This window comes from Micromys minutus, assembly GCF_963924665.1.
Source record: "Micromys minutus genome assembly, chromosome: 1".
NCBI classification, from domain to species: domain Eukaryota; kingdom Metazoa; phylum Chordata; class Mammalia; order Rodentia; family Muridae; genus Micromys; species Micromys minutus.
In genome coordinates, this window is record NC_137969.1 from 176185260 (window position 1) to 176206460 (window position 21201).

The 21201-nt window shown below is 41.9% G+C and overlaps 1 protein-coding gene across 1 annotated transcript in view; it reads right to left on the minus strand.

The window, feature by feature from the left end:
- Nucleotides 1–458: 458 nt before the first annotated feature.
- The window catches only part of TPO (thyroid peroxidase), a gene marked incomplete at both ends in the record, with an annotated part of 82703 nt that continues 61960 nt past the window's right edge, over nt 459–21201 (minus strand). The window contains one exon of the mRNA XM_080911921.1: nt 459–497. Coding sequence (XP_080768047.1) covers nt 459–497 — 39 coding nt within the window. The remainder of the gene's footprint in view (nt 498–21201) is intronic.

Sequence of the window (21201 nt, forward strand, 5' to 3'; positions counted from 1 at the left end):
GTGAAATGATGTGTCTGGGCTTCTAAAGATACATCATATGTAAATATGTTTTTAATGCAAGCCTAGAGGAGGAGGATATCTGAGCTAGACCAGCAAAAGGCTGTGGCATTTATTCATCTGTGCTTTGTGGTGACTGGAACATAATGAGAGAACTGAATGTATCTGGAAAGGAGTCTTGTTGGTTCATGGAATTGTCTGGAAGGATCTGGAGTCTATGCCAGCTTCTCTCAAGTTCTTTCATGTGTTTCTGTTAGCCTTCTACCCACTCATCCATTAGCCTTAATATGTAGGAGAGGCATTAGCATGGTCTGGCTTGGACTGTTCCTGTGGAAAAACATGAGATGGAAGCTAATGCAGCCTTAGACTGATGATAAGATTAACCATCTGCTGTCCTCAAGCCTCTGACTCCAATATGCATCATGTCTTTCTTTGCTCAGGCTCCAAAGCAGTGAGGTTCTCTATTCACACAGGAGGTCCCTGGATCCATAGGCAGGTTCCTGCAAGAGAGAAGGCAGGATGAACAGTGTCCCCAATACTAATACCCCTGATATTTCAGGTGCCACTCAAGTCACTGAGGTATGGGCTTAAACTCAAAGGCACCCTTTGCATTTAGCTGGGCAAAGCCTTCACTTCCATGAGAATGAGCCCCAGGAGGCAGGCTCAGCCACTTGCAGCTTTTGCAGTGAGCCTAGGACCTCTGCTCACTTTAAGGGGTGGAGTGCTTGGGCCCCACCCAGCAGTGAATATTAGGGTAAAAATGGTCATTTCATACAGGCCTCTCATGTGATACATGACTTTGAATTAATTTTGCTAAAAGAAATTAGTCCATTTATTTTATAGGCATGAACATGCCACAGCATACACGTGGAGGTCAGAGGAAGAAAAATCATGAGAGTTGGTTCGCTCCCTCTAATGTGTGGGTCCTAGGTGGGAGTGGGGGTGTCAAATCTGGGTCCTCAAGGATGACAGTACCTTTACCTGTTGAGCCATGTCCCTATCCCTAAATTTTATTTTTAAAGGATAATCCAATGTATTTGTGTTGTAAGTTCTTATATTTTGACATGTGCTAGAATTGTGGAATAAGAATAATAATTAACCAACCTGGCACCTGAAAGTTTTCTTGTAGAGAGAACATTTTGCACACCAGTCTTTCAACAACTCCAAGACATAAAAGACAGTGCTATGGTCACACTTTGGGGAGCAGCCCTTCCTGTCTGATTGAAATTTCACTTTCTATCCTGTATCTCCTGAGAGTCACATACCTCACATGTTAGGTAGCCTGACCTATGTCACACATGACCTATAAATACATCACCTGGGGGCATACCTGAGGGTAAGAGGCAAAAGACAAAATTTGTGCTGATTTTTTTCATGCTGGTTATAACCTTATTTTTGTTCAGTTCTATTTTTACTCCTGTGTATGTGTGTATGTCTTTGTGGGTATGTGCATATGTGTGCCTGGGCACAGAGGCTGTAAAAAGGCCTCGGATCTCCTGGACACTGGAGTTACAAGCATTTGTAAGTAGCTTCCCTGATATACTAGGGACTAAACTGCTACTGTAGAACAGCAAGCACTCCTAACTGCTGAGTCGTCTCTCCCACCCCTTTAGACATTTTATTTTAAAAGGCAAATTTTTTTCCTACTTCCTCCAAGTAATAACTCAGATAATGTTGAAGCAAATGTACAGATATTTGCATGTAGTTTCAAAACCTGTTTGTACATATCTTTCACAGGGTACAAAGTGGGGTTTCAGCACCAAATGTATCAAGGCAAGGTATGACTACTTCAAGGTATGTTCAAAGGGAAGGCTTTCATTGTACATCCAAGGGACAGTACTGCAAGAGGTATCTGGAAAGGTCCAGAGCAGAGAGACCAGGCATGGTCAGTAGAATGAACCAGACTGTGAAGGGGGTTTGAGAGAGGAAGACCAAGAGTCCAGAGGGCACTTGACCAAAGTAGCAGGGTTAGACAGAAATGAGAAGGTGGGGGAAGGAAAGCTTATGAGAGGAAGATTAGGGTAGGTGGAAGAGTGAGAGGCTACCAGCATAGACTGTCACAGTCAGTTACTTGTGAAGTTGGGAGCCTTTGGGGCCAGTGTGTGCTTTGGTATGCTAATAGGCACCTTAACCCTAACCCTATTTGTCCTGTGGTTTCTTTGGGATTTGACATCTGAGCACTGTTTTTTATAAGGGGTGAGGTAATCTCTTCTGTAATTGCTTCTTTGCTGAAATTGGGCTAACTGTTGCCATTGTCAGGGCTCAGGAAGGCTGGGATAGTAGTTAAAGACCAGGTAGGAAGCCAGGAGCGCAGGCTGGGGCCATCTGTTTTGCTCACTATTCAGTTTCTTCTGGAACACTTGGGACCAGTGAAGAACTGGCAGTTTCGGGTCAGCCTAGAAGTGCTGGGTCAAGCCAGAGGGTCTGGCTGGTTGAAAATCCATGACAAACATCTAGTTTACATCTGGTTTCAGAACATCCAGGACTTGCTGGTTTGATTTAGAGCAATTTTCAGGCTTCAGATGACTGGAAATCTCCTGGGACAGGTCTAGACTAGGGACTAAATGTAAAGTTAAAGAACTGAGGGGAATTTTTTAAATTTTTGACATGTACTTGAAACTTCCAGACCTGTGCTCTTGGTAGTTGGTGTGGAAGCAGCAAGTTCAAAGAAATTTTTCTCTCCCCAAAGTCTGGTCTTTAGACAAAAGCCGGCACTGTCTTAGGGACTTGAGAAGCTACTTCTCACTTGCTAGGAGGAGTCATTCTCCTTATCACTGGCAAAAGGGACACATGGTCCTTCTGCTGGGTTTCAGACCCAGGACAAGGGGCTGAGGTGCATATGTTACATACCAAAGTAGACCTGGCCTCCACAGTTTCCCAGCAACCCCGAGTCCCTACCTGGTATCTCCTACCCTCTACCCTGAACTTTTCATACCAGGGACTGGGCTGCCCTTTCTCCAGAGGATCTTCCCCATAAAATCCAAACATTTGGTTCCCCGCCCACCCTACCCACACACACTTCTCTGTATACACACTCTCCTTCTCTCTTTTCCCCCTCCCCTCTGTCTCTCTCCTCATGGTGACTTCCTTGGCCTCATTCCTTGGGACTAGTGAACTCACTTGGAGCTGCTTTCTAATAAGCCTACCCTTATATACTCTATTTTTGTGTGAACTGACTCATTTCCAGTAGAGGAAAAGCTTATCATCTTCCATTAACATATACCTGTAGTGCCCATAGCATCAGGGTCCATGCTTGTCTCTAGCCTCTCTCAGCCTCTACTCACTAGTTACTGTTGTATACTCCAAAGCCTCCCACCAAGCTCACTGACTTCCTCTTAGATGCCCATTTCCCTATAGCCCCAGAGATTATTTTCTCTGTTGCTTCTCCATGGTGATGTCCATCGTACAGACAATTTCTTTTATGTGTTGGGGGAAAGAGGCAGTCCCCTGGGAAGATCCCCACTGAATCTACCTGGCTTGTGTTGAGAATCAGTCCGTCCGCAGGGTAGCCTGAGATAAAATGACTGTCTCCTGACCAGCCTCTAAAAGGCCTCCTGCATCAGGTAATTAATAAACTGAGGGAGGTCACTCTGAGGCCAGATGAAAATACTGCCAAGTCTTATACCCTAGAGAGCCCTTCCTTCAGAACACAAAGCTAGAGCCCAATTCTCAAGAAGGCATGCTTGTCCTCTTGCTTCCTGTTCCAGTTAGCTACCGATATTAGAAAGAAAAGAAAAAAATAAAACTTAAAAGGCTGGATGACAGTCCTCATATTCCCCAGAGAGATTGGCTGGATTTCATGGAAGAAAGAGGCAGGGAAAGATGCAAACTGTGAGAGACTACCAGCTCCTGGCCACAGCCCTATGGTGTCCTCTGAAGACAATGATGGAGACATAAATGAACCTTGGGGCTTGCTTTAAAGTGGCAAAGCCAACCCCTGGGTGAAAACCTTCCCTTCACTTTGCCTACCTCCAGGACCCTGCCTGAACTATAGAAAAACAGGACACGGAAGAGTTGACTATACCTCTTTGCCTCACTAAAGTAGGTCAGTGCCCCAAGTTTCTCCTTCACAGGAAAGACTCTTGGATCTTCTGGGCCTGTTGTCCAAAGATTAACACCACCCTGGGACTTCCACCTCTAACAAAACCATCAAGATTATCATCACAGCAGCCTAGAATAACAGTCTAAGTAGTGGGTAAACCTCTGCCATACCTAATAGATCTGGGAGCTATTTGGCCTTTGCTTCCTGCTTACTCTGATGAAAGTTATCCTTCTCAGATCCTGTGGTGAGTGTGGTAGTGATGGTCAGCCCACCAGCCCAAGGCTACAGGTCCTCTTCTCTGGGGAACATGACAGCTCACTCCCTCCTCATTGCGTTATTGGGCAGAGATATCATGGTTACGTTACACTTTTCCTTTTCAACCAACTTTCCTTGGAATTTCCCCCTCTTTCAGCTTCTGAAGGAGCCCCCTTATTCACAGGCTAACACTAATGCTTTACCATACCTTCTATCAGATTCTCTCACTGACCCACTCCTATACCAAAGTGGCCTCACATCACCCTCTATTAAGATCCCACCCTTGGACCCTATCTTCTACACCAGTCATTCTTAGTACCATACTTGTCTAAAACCTAGACAGGGCTTAACCCTCTCACATAGTGCTTTCTTGATAGGCTCACATACTCACTTACCCTACAACACTCATATCTTGCCTGTACTGAAACCTGATGGTTCATACTGCTTAATTCAGGACCTCATAACTATTAACAACACAGGTGCCCTTCCAATACACCCAGTCGTCCCTAACACTATATTCTATTCTCACAGATTTCTTCTTCTACCTCTTAATTTACTGCCCTAGACCTTAAGAACACTTCCTCCACCATATCTTTACACTCAAATTCACATGATCTTTTTGCTCTTACCTGGGCTCATCCTCACACTGATAGACCATGCCAGCTTACTATGAGAGTCTTCCCCCAGAGGTTCTGACATAATCCACATTTTTTCCAGCCAGGCTCTGGCCACTGACCTCCTCTCCTTAGATCTACCCACAGCCACTTAATCCAATATGTAGACAACCTTCTACTATGCAATCCTTCACTCTCATTATCACAATTACATACTGCCTAGCTTCTTACTGTCTAGGAAGCAAAGGATACAGAGTCTTCCTTTCTCAAGCTCAACTTTCTATCTATTCTTAGATCAAGAATCTGGGCTTTCTGCTATCCATGAATAGTTGTGAACTCACTCTTGATTACAGACAGTACCTATGGATGCTCATGTCTCCAACCATCAAAGAAAAGATTCTCTCCTTCCCTCACCTGGTGAGGTACCTTAGAACCTGGATTCCTAATATTGCTCTTATTGTTAAGCCCCTTGTTCAGCTCCTTGTTAAAACTTGTTCAGTTCTAATAAGCATCTAAGGGTTCCCTGACTGAGCCCTTAAATCCTTTTAAGCCTGTCATGCCTGTTTTCCCTAGCCTCTGAGATGCAGTCCCACAGGCCCCTGCCCTGGCTTTCCTAGACCTTGATCAACCCTTTCTACTACTGAGAAACAGTAAATGGCTGTAGGGGTTTGGGAACAAATGAGAAGACACACATTTGCTTTTGTTATCTTTTCAAACATAGCAATGGAGAGCTTGCCTATGAGCACCAGTAACAGACTTCCTACTGGCCTGAGAAGCTTTTAAGCTCACTTTTGGTTGCCTTCTCTCTGCTGTCTCATCACACTGACTTGAGGATTTCTTCTCAAATAAGAGTCTCTCTCCACTCTGGTCCCTTCTAAGCTTTGGCTGTTTCACATCATCATCATCCTAAAGAAAGCCTGATATTTCATTTGGTCCCTGACCTTCACTTGACCCTGCTACTCACCTACCTTCCTGAGTCTACTGTTCTTACCATTCCTGCCCAGAGTCATTTGAAACCCTGACCTACACAAACCCACAGCTTCCTATTTCTCCTGTGTCAGATGCCTATACTTGGTTTATAGATACACGCTCATCTCTCTATTCCATAGGCTCCTGCCAAGCCAGAGAGACTCCATAGTCTCCTCCAACCTGGTTGTAGAATTTTTCCCTTTAACCCCAAGCTCTACATCTCAGAACACAGAGCTCATGGACCCCACTAGAGCCTTCACCTTATCACTAGACAAAACTGCCTAACATATACACAGATTTTAAGTATGCTTCCCACAGTCTACATTAACATGCTTCTATTTGGCAGGAAAGAGGTTTTCTCACAACCAAAGGAACATCTGTTACCAAAGGGCCTCTAATTCTAAGGCTACTAGAAGCCTGTTACCTTCCCAGTTAGGCAGCAGTTATTTATTGTAGGGGCACCAGACAAATATAACTTTGGGAAATGCATTTGCTGACAGTACTGCTAAAGAGACATTCCTACCATCCTTTTTCTATTCGTCTCTTGGTTCCTCCAAGCTTAATCTCTATGTACTCTGAGTACCAATGACAGGCTCTCCATGTTATGGGAAGCATCATGGGTTTTCAGGATTGGCTCCTTCTACAGTACAGGTACTGTCTTTCTGACTCTCAAGCAATGTCCTGTTTATACATCTTTTCACGTCGGGGCTCAATCTCTCTACTGATTCCTCCAACTCTTATTTCACCAGCCTTTGCCCTTCTTAAGGATACCATCCAGGCACTTGAATTCAAACTTCCCAAAAGGGGGCCTTGCATGATCCCCTCCTTCTTCCAAACCACACTGATTTTAAGGCATACACACACACACACACACACACACACACACACACACACACACACACACACACACACACTATTGCTGTCCTTAAACAGATCAGAAGAGGGCATCAGATTCCATTACAGATGATTGTGAGCTATGATGCAGTTGCTGGGGATTGAACTCAGGACCTCTGGAAGAATAGTGTTCTTAACCACTGAGCCACCTCCCCAGCCACATTAGGGGGTACTCTTCTGAGGGAGGACTGGCAGATCTCCCCCCACCTCTTTCTCTTACACACACACACACACACACACACACACACACACACACACACACACACACACACACCTCAGGATTAGTAGAAACTTCTCCTATTCCAGCTGAAACTGCAGAAGTGATTTGTTCCTACATCATGAATGATATTCTACTCAAGTTTAGACATCCTATATCCACATGTTCAGATAATGACACAGCATTTATTTCTAAAGTCACTCAGTTAATCTTGAGGGCCTTAGGGGTACAGTGGTACCTCCACATTCCATAACAACCCCAGTCCTTTGGAAAATTAGGAAGGGCTAATAGAGTTATTAAGACTCATTTATCAAAACTGTCTTCTGTACGTTCTTTTTCTTGGACTCAACTTTTGTCTGTTTCTCTCACTGGAATTTGGGCCACACGCCTCTTTCCTCAGAACCTTTGAGTTAATCTGCATCAGTACCTTCTAGGAAATTTACTTCGTGTGGAAGCAGCCCCACTGTGTGACTGTTCTACTTACTTCTTCTCTGAGACACCATCTCTGGGAACATGCTGATCTTGTGCTCCTCTAGCTCTCTACTGATTCTACCACCCAAACCACACTGTCCAACCAAACCAACCACAGGAGATTGGTTTTAATTGAAAGTTTCTCTCCCACAGGCCTTCAACCCACACTGAATGGGTCTGCATCTTGTCATTGGTGGTAACTACACCAATAGCAGCTAATTTTCAGGGAATTAAAATCTGGATTAACCTATCACAGCTCAAATGGACTCCTGATCTCTTATCTGAGAAATACAGCAGTCAAGTCTATGTAAACTTTAAAGCTTAAGCTGTCTCACTTACCACCTATCCCCGAGAATGGCCGCCTTTGTCACCTTCCTAACCTTCTTCTCAGACAGCAGGACCACAACAATCCTTCAAGTTCCAGAAATATGCTATTCTTAGTAATAAACTCTTTAGTTCTGCCTTCTGTCTAGTCTCTTGCTGCCACCCAGAGATTTAACAGTGCTGGCTTGGATATGCTTGGCCCAGGGAGTGTGGGACTGTGGGCATGGGCTTTAAGACTCTCATCCTAGCTACCTTGAAGTCAGTCTTCTCCCGTTTACCTTCAGAACAAGATATAGAACTTGTAGCTCCTCCTGCACCATGCCTGTCTGGATGCTGCCATGCTCCTACCTTGATGATAATGGACTGAAGCTCTGAACCAGTAAGCCAGCCTCAGTTAAGTGTTGTACTTGTAAAAGTTGCTTTGGTCATGGTGTTTGTTCACAGCAGTAAAATTCTAACTAAGACACTAACTTTCCATACCCAAGCAGACTTTTTACAAGTACAGCAAGGAATGGTCCACCTTCAGTTTTTATAACAATCCTAGGTACCTTTGTCTTCTGTAATACCAAACCCAGCCTGCACTGACTATTCCTCCTGGGACAGATGCCTACATTCAAGCTCTAAGTACCATCACTATAACCAGGGTGGGACACACAACCTCAACAATGCTGTTGTGGACCATGCCAGGTATGGCCATCTTCATCATCCAGGTTCCTTGAGTTAAAGAATATGTTCAAGGGTTGTGGGGTAGATGTAAACCTATATGACTGGGGCTATCCCATCTGGCAAAAGGTAAGTGGTAATTTTGTTAGATTCCCTTGGGGAAACACTCACCATCCATTTAGGTAATACAGAGGAAGTTTATTCAACAGTCTGAAATCACTCTACAAGTCCAAGTTACAGGAGACCTCTTTTAACCCAGCCCTTTGGAAGACCATTCTAAAGAACCTGAGTCCCCTCCACATCTATGGCAGTGACTATGGGTAGTAGCAGTGAACAGTAACAAGTAATGTAACGTCATGCTTCCTTTATGCTGCTTTGCAACAATCCCTAAAATCTACATTCTATAACCTCAAAACATGGCCCTCCTCCATCAACTCTTGTTAGAATTTCCTCTAGGCTCTGCCCAACAGTTACCTAGCAACAGCCAGGTAGAAGCTTGGCTAGCCTATAAAAACTGATAGTTATCTCTCTCCATTTTTCCTTTCTCTCTACTTCTTTATTTTCTTTTATTGGATATTTTTTATTTACATTTCAAATGTTATCCCTCTTTCTATCTCCTACTCTCTCTCTCTCTTTCTTCCCTACATTCCTGGCCAGGCTTTATCCTTTTTTTCTCTTGCTCTCTCCTTTTCCTTTCTGTCCTTCTCTGTCTCTCTCCCTTCTGCACCTTTCCAGGTCTCAAATACACTCTTGTAGACTAAGCCTGTCATATGGGTGATTTCTCAGAGGGAGCACTTTGGCACAGGCCTGCCCAGGTGCTCCCTTTCACCACACCACCCCAGGTGTGGTGCCTCTGATCCTCTTGTCTCTCTTATCCTACTGCCTGTCCAATAACCATTCTCAGTCCTGCCCTTTGTCCTCACATATTAACCTCTCAACTCCAAGAACCTTCTTCTGGTACCATTTCAAGCTGTATCCATTTTAGCAGTCTTCACAAGCTTTACCAGTCCACTCATAGTCCCCATTTTCCAACTCTATTACTTTCCCAACTAATTCTATAAACAGAAGGAGAATTCTCTCCTCTCCTCTCCTCTAAGTATCACACAGGGTCTGATGGGCTACATAGCCCTTCTGATCATAACTAGAATTAGTCTGTCAGTCTCAGCAGCTGCTATGAGTTTGGCCACAGGCATCTGGGGTTAACGTCTATGTCTGTCTCAGTAGATATCACCCAGCTAGGAGACACCATCCAGGAATCAGTCTCTGCTCTGCAATTACTCCAAAACCAGCTCAGTTCTTTAACCTTGGTGGTCCTAGAAAATGAAAGCTGAAAGACAAGTACCTGCCTCTCCCTCAATGAAGAATGCAGTTATTATGTTAGAACCAATCTGGCCAGGTAGAAGAAAAGAGTAAAAAGTAACATGATCTAGAAAAATCTCTTTGGTGTCTAGAGGCTAACTCTTTTCTAGAACTCTCATTTTTGACTCTTTTGGGTTCCTGGCTCTTAAATCTTCTTGGCCCACTGATTTCCATACTCCTCATAGTAATTATTGATCCTTTTCTCTTTGAGTTCTTTCAGGAAAGAATTAGCAAAATTACCTGGTGGTTGGCAAACCAGATACTTCTGATGGAATTTCCCCTGGTCACCTACCATCAACTGTCAGCCTGAGCCCCTAACTGCTCCAAAGTGGCCTGTAGTTCATTAGCCCTAGATAGTCTTACAGAACAGTGAGTGGAAAAAAAATACAGATGTTTCTGACCATTGCCTGACTTCTCTTCCTGGCCTTATGACTGGCGTTTCAGCCTTCCAGGTTTCTAACAAATGAAATCCTAATTTTGGCTGAGAAGTAGTTAGAGGAGAGATTATATCTTTAGTCACCCTATGTTAACAACCAAAAAGGCTGGAATGTCAGATCTCAGGACCTTCCAAGATCTGTCAGTTAGACAAGAGCTGACTTTCCTTCCAGGACTTGAGAAACTAGTTCCTACTTGCTAGAAGGATTTATTCTCCTTATCTCTGGCAAAAGGGATACATGGCTCTTCCATTAACATATAACTATGGGTGGGGGAGGGGGGAGGGTGTTTGGGGAGGGGGTCTGTAGGTGGATCCAAGTCTCAATTCCCAGAAGCTTACATGGATTTAAAGCTTTAGATAAATTAGCAGATCCTTTGTAATCTGCACCGAATTCCCCATTGTGTGTGTTTGTGAACAACTGTGGTAGACTCTGTTGAGTGATAGAAGCAGCTATGGTTTTTGGGTTTAAATCATGAACACTCCTCTGTCTAAAGGGTTGGATACACAGCCTGGACAGAGATGTTTTCAGCATGATAGCAAGTACTTTGAAGTCTACACAACCAAAGAAAATTTGAAAAGTTGAGCTGGTGACTATGATAATAGCAGTCAGTACTCTACCAGAGCTAGATAGTAGCTTATCAGAACTCCTTTGGTTATTGTTAAAACTGTGAACTTTTGAAGTCTTAATACTAACACTAACTACAAACAATAGCTAGCATACTCAGAGAGAACGGAATCTAAAGCATTTTTTTTCATTTCTCTCACATACACTTTGAATTTACAAATCTTAAACTGCTTTCATGTCCCTCACAGCTTAGGTTTTCACTTAAAATGCATCTACGCATCTTTTTTTTTTTAAAGAAGAGATTTATTTATTTATTATATTTATATGAGTACACTGTAACTGTTTTCAGAAACACCAGAAGAGGGCATCAGATTCTATTACAGATGGTTGTGAGCCACCATGTGGTTGCTGGGAATTGAACTCAGGACCCTTGGAAGAGCAGTCAGTGCTCTAATCACTGAGCAACTTCTCTAGCCTGCATCTGCACATCTTAAATTAATTACTCAGACCCTCACAAGTTACATAAACTCCAAATCTTTTTCTTTAGTCATTTGCCATGACACACAGCTGTTTACTCAGAGCAGTCACTGCAACACGAGCTCCTTTAAATAAAGGAGTAGTAAAATCTTATGTTGAACCCTGTTTGTGAGGTTATCTCTTTCAATGTAAGTCTACCAGAGCAGTAAACAGTCTGCGTTCTGATTTCATATATGAAATGGATTGACCTTGTAGCTGCAGACTTCGGGGAGGAGCTGGTTTGCTTGCTGCTATTAAACTGATAGAGCCACCTTTAGCCACTAACAGAATCAGAGATCTGAAAAGGATAAATCAGGGCAAGAAGTATAGCCCAAATGACCTTCGCATCAATTAAAATGACAAGATCTACTCACTATCTAGGCTCCCCATGATAATCTAAAGGGTCCATTGGGGGTAGAGTTTATCAGTCTTCTGGCTGTCACCCAGGGCAGTATTAAGTCTCAGCTGCCAGACCCAGAAGGTCTGAGAGATTTTCCTGTGGAAGAGCAACTCTGGAAACCTGACATATCCTGAGGAGGCAGAGTAGAGCAATTTACCCTACAGTTCAGTGTCTACAGTTCAGGAAGCAGGACCCTGAAAGTGGGAGAGGCATGGAAGTTCATTTCCCAGTTAGTGTTACTACAATCCAGGTGTAATCATCTGTGCCCCTTGGTCTTCTTTGAGGAGCTGGCATTTCTGTCTATTGTGGGAAGATTTTTCATTAAATATTTTAAATGCCATATTCAGCAGTTCTCTGAGGAGTTTGAGGACTATCTGTTTAGTGTACCTGTTTAAACAAACTTTACTTATTTTTAGTTCCTTGCTGCTTTAGGCTTAACTTTGAAAAAAATATACAGGAAGCTAAATAAACCTTGTCCTTGGAAATGAGTTACATTTGTACTTAGCGTCACTATGAGCATAGATCTGAACGAATTAAAACGTTTGGTCAGTTTTAAGATAACTGGCCATTAACTTGCATGGTTTAATTAGCTTTAACAGTTTACAACAAGTTAATAGCGTACATTAGATTGGGATTTTTACAATTTTATTTCACTTAAAGTTGGGCACTAAGAACTTGAAGACTTAACTAAAAATTCTTTAGCATCTTTGAACTATAAATACAGTTGCAAAAACAAAGGGGCTAGACATATATCTTTAGGTCAGTTTCTGATATTCTTAATAGACCTTAGGAATTCATAAACCTTGATTACCAGATATATCTTATCCATCAAACATAGATGCTGGGTTTCAGACCTGGGACAAAGGCCTAGGCTCATATTTTACACATCAAAGTAGACCTGGCCTCCCAAGTTCTCCCAGCATCTCTCAGTCACTACTGATAAACAGGTCCCCTACCAAGAACATTCTAGCCCATGCTGCCTTTTCCTCAGAGCCTATTTAACCCAGACATTTTGGTCTCACCCCACTCTTTCCTTCTCTCCAATATATGCTTGCTTTCTTTCTTTTCCCCTTTCCTTCTGTCTCCCTCTCCAATGGCAACTTCACTGGGCTCCCTCAGGGCCAGTGAACTGGCCTGCCTGAGAGCAACGTCCCAATAAACCTGTGTTTATATATATTTTAGTCTGGCTTGAGTTGGTTCATATCACCCACAAAGAAATAACTTATCAACATGTTGTTCCTTTAAAAATTTTCTAGAAGCCTGATGTTAAACAGTTAGTAAAGACATAAGTTGTGAGACATGTTCCTCTAAGGTTCTGTTAACATAAACATACCTTTATAACCTTAGAAATTTATCATTATACAAAAATCTATCCTAATCCAAAATATTTTGGAGGCCTGTTGTTTCCTCCTAAGTCTAAAAAGGAGATATAATGATAAGCAGAGGGCTGTGGCACTAAGTAGTTTTATGATTGTTGCCTTGGTTTCTTTATATCACATAGTCATCTGAACTAAGATGGTGGGAAGATTACATGTACCCTTAGTTAAAATGGCTGCCAGCCACATGGTTATTTCCATCCTGATGAGGTCACCAGCCAAGGTGGAGGTGAGTAACATGGTTGCTATTTGAAAACATCTATTTTCCTAAACAAAGTTGAATTCAAGTTACTTAGACAGTATGCTGTCATCTATTTATCTAAACAAGAGTTGAGTCACATATATAGGATGGTATAGCAGATTAAGATTACCTATGTATTGTTTTTTAACAATTACTAGCCATTTTCTTTTATTTTTTTTAAGCCTTTTGTCACAGGTTCAACAGATTTTTAAAAATTGTACCCAATAGTGGTACAGGCTGAGCAACTGGTGAGTGGGAGACCTAGGCTGCGGGGGAGCAGAGGGATCTCTGCGGAGTGCACACGGAAAGGGCACCCCCTGCCCTGACCTGCCCTGTCCTCCCCGATCCAGTGACCGGGAACAGATCTTAGGAACTTCTGTTCCCACCCGGAGACGACTTCAGGATGCAGAGCGGAGCCTGGCCCAACTGCCAGCTGGAAAGGCGGCTGGTACAGGCTGAGCAACTGGTGAGTGGGAGACCTAGGCTGCGGGGGAGCAGAGGGATCTCTGTGGAGTGCACACAGAAAGGGCACCCCCTGCCCTGACCTGCCCTGTCCTCCCCGATCCAGTGACCGGGAACAGATCTTAGGATCTTCTGTTCCCACCCGAAGACGACTTCAGGACACAGAGCAGAGCCTGGCCCAACAGCCAGCCGGAAAGGTGGCTCGGAGAGGCTGAGCATCTGTGACCAGGAACAGATCTTAGGAACGTCTATTTCCACCCGGAGGCAACTTCAGTACAAAGAGCGGACCCTGGCCCAGCTGCCACCCGGAACCTGGGCTGCCGGGGAGTAGAGAGATCTCTGCGGAGTGCACACGGAAAGTGTACCAGGGACACAGACCAGATACAAGGGAAAGGCAAGAACATATCACTGACAACAAAATGGCAAGAGGAAAGAGAAAGAGTATATCCCAAGGAAACCAAGACAATCTAGCAACACCAGAACCCAACTCTCCGATAGTAGCAAACATCGGAATTCCAAACACTCCAGAGAAAGAAGACACAGACCTGAAATCATGCCTCAAGACGCTGATAGAGTTACTTAAACAAGAAAGGGAGGAAAAGCAAAAAGATTCAGAAGCTTTTAAAGAAGAAACAAGAAAAACACTACCTCCCGACACATAATAGTAAAAACATCAAGTGCCCAAAGTAAAGAAAGAATACTAAAAGCAGTAAGGGAAAAAGGTCAGGTAACATATAAAGGCAGACCAATCAGACTCACACCCGATTTCTCAACAGAGACTATGAAAGCTAGAAGAGCCTGGACAGACATCATGCACCCCTTAAGAGAGCAAAAGTGCCAGCCCAAGCTGCTATACCCAGCAAAACTATCAATCACCATCGATGGAGAGACAAAGATATTTCAAGACAAATCAAAATTCACACAATATCTGACCACAAACCCAGCACTACAACGAATTATAGGTGGAAAACCCAATACAAGGAGGGAAAATACAGCCTAGTAAAAACAAGAAAACTCCTAAACAAGAAAACTAAAAGAAGAAAAAAACACAGACACAACTCAACCCAAAAAAGCAAAAATGGCAGGAAACAGAAACGATTATTCCTTGATATCTATTAACATAAATGGTCTCAACTCCCCAATAAAGAGACATAGACTATCAGACTGGATACATAAATAAAATCCAGCCTTTTGCTGCATACAGGAAACTCATCTCAGAGACAGAGACAGACACTATCTCAGAGTAAAAGGGTGGGAAAAAAACTTCCAAGCAAACAGCTCCAAGAAGCAAGCTGGAGTGGCTATTCTAATATCGAATAAAGTAAACTTCCAACCAAAAGTTATCAAAAAAGATAAAGAAGGACACTTTTTACTCATTACCGGGGAAATCTGTCAGGAGGAACTCTCAATCCTTAACATATATGCTCCAAATAAAAAATCACCCACATTCATAAAAGAAACTCTACTAAAGCTCAAAAAATACATTTCACCCCACACAATAATAGTGGGAGACTTTAACACCCCACTCTCACCAATGGACAGATCAGGGAAACAGAAACTAAACAAGGACACTGCAAAACTAGCAGAGACTTTGAACCAACTAGAATTAATAGATATATACAGAACATACTATCCTAAAGTAAAAGAATACACCTTCTTCTCACCACCCCATGGCACCTTCTCGAAAATTGACCACATAATTGGACACAGAACGAGCCTTCATCGATATAAGAAGATTGAAATACTCCCATGCATCCTCTCAGATCACCATGGTCTACGGCTGGTCTTTAACAACAACAAAGACAACAAAATGCCCACATACACATGGAAACTAAACAATGCTCTGTTAAAGGATAGCAGGGTCAAAGAAGAAATAAAGAAAGAAATTAAGGACTTTCTAGAATTCAACGAAAATGATAACACAACATACCCAAACCTATGGGATGCTATGAAAGCAGTATTGAGAGGAAAACTCATTGCCCTAAGTGCTTCCAAGAAGAAACTGGAGAGAGCTCACATCAGCAACCTGACAGCACAGCTAAAAGCCCTAGAACAAAAGGAAACAGATATACCCAAAAAGAGTAGACGGCAAGAAATAATCAAAATTAGGGCAGAAATAGACCAAATAGAAACAAAAAAAAAAACCATTGAAAAAATCAACAAAACAAAGAGTTGGTTCTTTGAGAAAATCAACAAGATTGATAAACCCCTAGCCAGACTAACTAAAGGGCAAAGAGAGAGTATCCAAATTAACAAAATCAGAAAGGAAAGTGGTGACATAACAACTGAAACTAAGGAAATTCAAGAAATCATCAGATCCTACTACAAAAACTTATACTCCACAAAATTGGAAAATCTGGAAAAAATGGACGAATTCCTAGACAGTTTAACCAAATTCCCAAAGTTTAACCAGGACCAAGTAAACCATCTAAATAACCCTATAACACCTAAAGAAATAGAAGAAGTCATCAAAAGCCTCCCAACCAAAAAAAGCCCAGGTCCAGACGGGTTCAGTGCAGAATTTTATCAGACATTTATTGGGGATATAACACCAATATTCGCCAAACTATTCCAAAAGATAGAATCAGATGGAATATTACCCAACTCATTTTTTGAGGCTACAATAACCCTCGTACCTAAGCCACACAAAGACCCTACAAGGAAAGAGAACTTCAGACCAATCTCACTTATGAACATTGATGCAAAAATACTCAACAAAATCCTTGCAAACCGAATCCAAGAACACATCAAAACCATCATTCATCATGACCAAGTAGGCTTCATCCCTGGGATGCAGGGATGGTTTAACATAAGGAAATCCATCAATGTAATCCACCATATAAACAAACTTAAAGACCAAAATCACATGGTCATCTCACTAGATGCTGAGAAAGCATTCGACAAAATCCAACACCCCTTCATGTTAAAAGTCCTGGAAAGAACAGGAATCCAAGGCCCATATTTAAACATAATAAAAGCAATATACAGCAAACCAACAGCCAACATCAAACTTAATGGCGAGAAACTTGAAGCAATCCCACTAAAATCAGGGACTCGACAAGGCTGCCCACTCTCTCCCTACCTATTCAACATAGAACTGGAAGTCCTGGCTGGAGCAATTAGACAGCAAAAGGAGATCAAGGGGATACAAATCGGAAAGGAAGAGATAAAAACATCACTCTTTGCCGATGACATGATAGTGTACTTGAGTGACCCCAAAAATTCCACCAGAGAACTCCTACAGCTGATAAACAAGTTCAGCAAAGTGGCCGGATACAAAATTAACTCAAACAAATCAGTAGCCTTCCTATACTCAAAGGACAAACATGTGGAGAAAGAAATTAGGGAAAAGGTACCCTTCACAATAGTTACAAAAACTATGAAATACCTTGGTGTGACTCTAACTAAGGAAGTGAAGGACCTGCATGACAAGAACTTCAAACCTCTAAAGAAAGAAATTGAGGAGGATCTCAGAAAATGGAAAGATCTCCCATGCTCATGGATTGGAAAGATCAACATCTTAAAAATGGCCATCCTACCAAAAGCAATCTACAGATTCAATGCAATCCCCATCAAAATTCCAACCCAGTTCTTCATGGAATTGGAAAGATCAATGTGCAATTTCATATGGAATAAGAAAAGACCTAGAATAGCGAAATCCATCCTCAACAACAAAAAAAAAAAAACATCTGCGGGAATCACTATCCCTGACCTCAAGCTATATTACAAGGCAATTGTGCTGAAAACTGCATGGTACTGGTACAGAAATAGGCAAGTGGATCAATGGAATAGAATAGAAGATCCAGAAATGAGCCCTCATGTATATGGTCACCTGATTTTTGACAAAGGAGCAGTAAACATTCAATGGAAAAAGGACAGCCTATTCAACAAATGGTGCTGGTCCAACTGGCACTCAACATGCAAAAGAATGAAAATAGACCCGTTCTTATCTCCTTGTACAAAGCTCAAGTGTAAGTGGATTAAAGATCTCCACATTAAACCAGATACACTGGAACTATTAGATGAGAAAGTAGGGAAAACCTTAGAACACATAGGCACAGGATTAAATTTCCTGAACAAAACACCAATGGCTCAAGCTCTAAGGTCAAAGATTAACAAATGGGACTTAATGAGATTGCAAAGTTTCTGTAAGGCTAAGGACATCGTCAAGAAAACAAAACGGCAACCAACGGAATGGGAAAAGATCTTTACCAACACCTCATCAGATAGAGGCCTAATATCCAAGGTGTACAAGGAACTCAAAAAGCTAGACACCAGAGAATCAAATAACCCTATTAAAAAATGGGGTACAGAGCTAAACAAATCATTTTCAGTTGAGGAACACCGAATGGCCGAAAAACATCTGAGGAAGTGCTCGACATCCTCAGCCATCAGGGAAATGCAAATCAAAACAACCCTAAGATTCCACCTCACACCAGTCAGATTGGCCAAGATCCAAAACTCAGATGACAGCAGATGCTGGCGAGGCTGCGGAGAAATAGGAACACTTCTCCACTGTTGGTGGCGTTGCAAGCTAATACAACCACTCTGGAAATCTGTCTGGCGATACCTCAGAAAATTGGATATAGTACTACCTGAAGACCCAGCTATTCCACTTCTGGGCATATACCCCAGAGACACTTTAATACACAACAAAGATATATGCACCACAATGTTCATAGCGGCTCTATTTATAATAGCCAGAAGCTGGAAGGAACCCAGATGTCCTTCAGAAGACGAATGGATACAAAAATTGTGGTACATATACACAATGGAATACTACTCAGTCACCAGAAACAATGACTTAACCAAATTCTTAAGAAAATGGCTGCATCTAGAGAAGATCATCCTGAGTGAGATAACCCAGTCACAAAAGAACAGACATAATATGCAGTCACTGATAGTGGGATGCTAACCCCAGAGGCTTGCACTCCCCCAGAAACAACTCACAGACTGTATGAAGTCCAAGAAATAAAGAAAACAAAAAATATACATATATTCACAAAACAAGAAGACTTTGACTATTTCCATGTTGCGTTTTGTTTTGCATGTACTTTACGCTTATTGCAACTAGTACGTTGTCAATTCATACTGTCAAGCCCTTGAAAAAAATCAAGTACTGACTAAAAAACATATTCACATGGTTTTATGTAAAATTTATTTTAATGTCTGAAAAAACAGTACTGACAAAAATGTATAATTTTAAGCAAAAAATGTTTAAAATCTTTACATTTTTCCTTGTTTTGCAAAATAAAGTCGTTTAAAAAAATAAAAAAAAGAATAAGCTTAAAAAAAAAAAGAGGGGGCGGAGGGAATGGAGAGATGAAGGGAGGAAGGAAGAAGGAGGAAGATGGACCACAGAATGCACAAAACTAGCAGATTGCAGTTATAAGACAGTATGTGGAAGATAAAAGCTAATGAAGAGCAATGAAAATAATGATTTAAACCAATTGGGAACTAATAGTCAGCAATAGTGACAGTTACTCTTTATTAAATGATTTTTATATGCCAAATACTCTGTTAAGTATGTGTTGTATGGTTTTTGTCAAGTAACCCTCATAAAAAATACCAAAACAGGAAAAAAAAAATTGTACCCAATAAACTTACAAATCCTGCATTAAAGAGTTTACACAGTTGTTTTAAAAGATTTTGTTTGAAAGTAGAGCAAAGAAATTGTAGAGGTGAAAAGATTTTTAAGAGTGAAAAGTAGAAAAAGATTAGAAGTAAGAGGCTTTTGAGAATGTAAAACAGAGACAGTTTATATAGAAGACATTTGGGGATGATTTGTTTTTGCAGTGGCAGATGTTGTTACCATATAAAAAAATTTGGAAATCAAGTGTGCCATTTTTAGCCATTGAGTTGTAATGAGAACAAGATGCTTTCAGTAAGACAGCAAGGGTTTAATGAAATCTGAGTCCAAGGAGAGAAGAAAGGATCACAGACTGGAGTTCTACTAGATAAAAGGTTCCAATACATTCCACTAAGAGACAGAGGAGAACAAGGTCTCCATGAGAGACAAGTGTTGCAAGCAGCAACTCTACATAGTGAGAATTCTAAGAGTAAAGGTTCAAGGGGACATAAAGAACCTGAATGGCTTAAAGAGCACCCCCTAGTGGGGGGGTAAGGAGACCCCAGAAAGAAACGTGGGGAGAAAGAGAGGGTGGGAAGGAGAGGATGTCTTGGTGACACAATATTCAATCTGAGCATCTCCAAGTGGAAAGAGAAATGTCCCACATTATAGAGGAGAGGAACCCCTTTCCATATTGATGGAAATGAGAGGAGCATCCTATCCTGGCACATCAGTGTGGCTTTTAAAGTAACAGTAGACAAAGCAGGTGTCTCTGGGGTGATATTTTACCTAGTAGAAGAGAAGTGAGTGGTTAGAGCAGGTAGATGAGAAAGCAGCTGCAGATATAGACTGGGAGAGGCTTTTAGGAAAAGGGAGGATTCGAACAGAGGAAGAGGGGTAAGGGGTAAATTGTCTTAGCAGAGAGAGAGAGAGAGAGAGAGAGAGAGAGAGAGAGAGAGAGAGAAAGAGAGAGAGAGAGAGAGAGAGAGAGAGAGAGAGCTCCAGAAGCCAGAGAGACTAATTGGACAATTATTGAGTGGGCAAGGAAAGACGAATGGTAGCAGGTAGAAGGAAGTATTGGCATGTTTTTGTGCACCGTGGGAAGGCTATCCTTGCGTTGTTCAAATGTTGACTTGTCTGCGTCATGTCTCATTTCAATCTGGACACATGGCTCTGTAATGCTTATGCCAAGAATCTCCCGTTTCAAGTTAGTGTAAACAAATTTTGCCATTTATTCTCTGCCTTGTCAATAAATGGTGATCACTCAATGACTGGGTAGAAGAGAGAATAGGGTGGGGTGGAAGGAACTTCTACCAACCAAAGGAAGAGGAGTTGGAGTTGAAGCATTGAGGAAGGGGTTCAGAGAGAGGCCCTAAAACACATCTGAAGCCCAAAGAGCCAGATCAACAATAATAAGTAAGTATATTGTGATCATGACAGGGAGGTAGCCAGATTAGTTTAGGGGGTTAAGATAGATCACTTGACTGCCCAGATATTGAGGTGAAATATTAAAATAAATGCTAGTTTTTCTGTGTCATTATATTATATAGCTAGAATAAAGATATACACTTACACTTGTATTACAATAATTCATTTTATAGGGAAGAAGCAGCTGAAGAGCCAGACTCTAGAAACAAACATATTTCTTGGAAACAAATATGATGGGTGGCAGAAGCCAGCGGAAACAAATGATTAAAACATGCTCCAGGGGAGTCAGATCAGTAGATTGGTTTGGATAGGAGTGGCCAAGCTGGTTAGGTGGCTCATATGCCTTTTTTTTTTTTTTTTTTTTTATTTTAGCACCAGATGTATAAAGTAAAGATGACTGTTC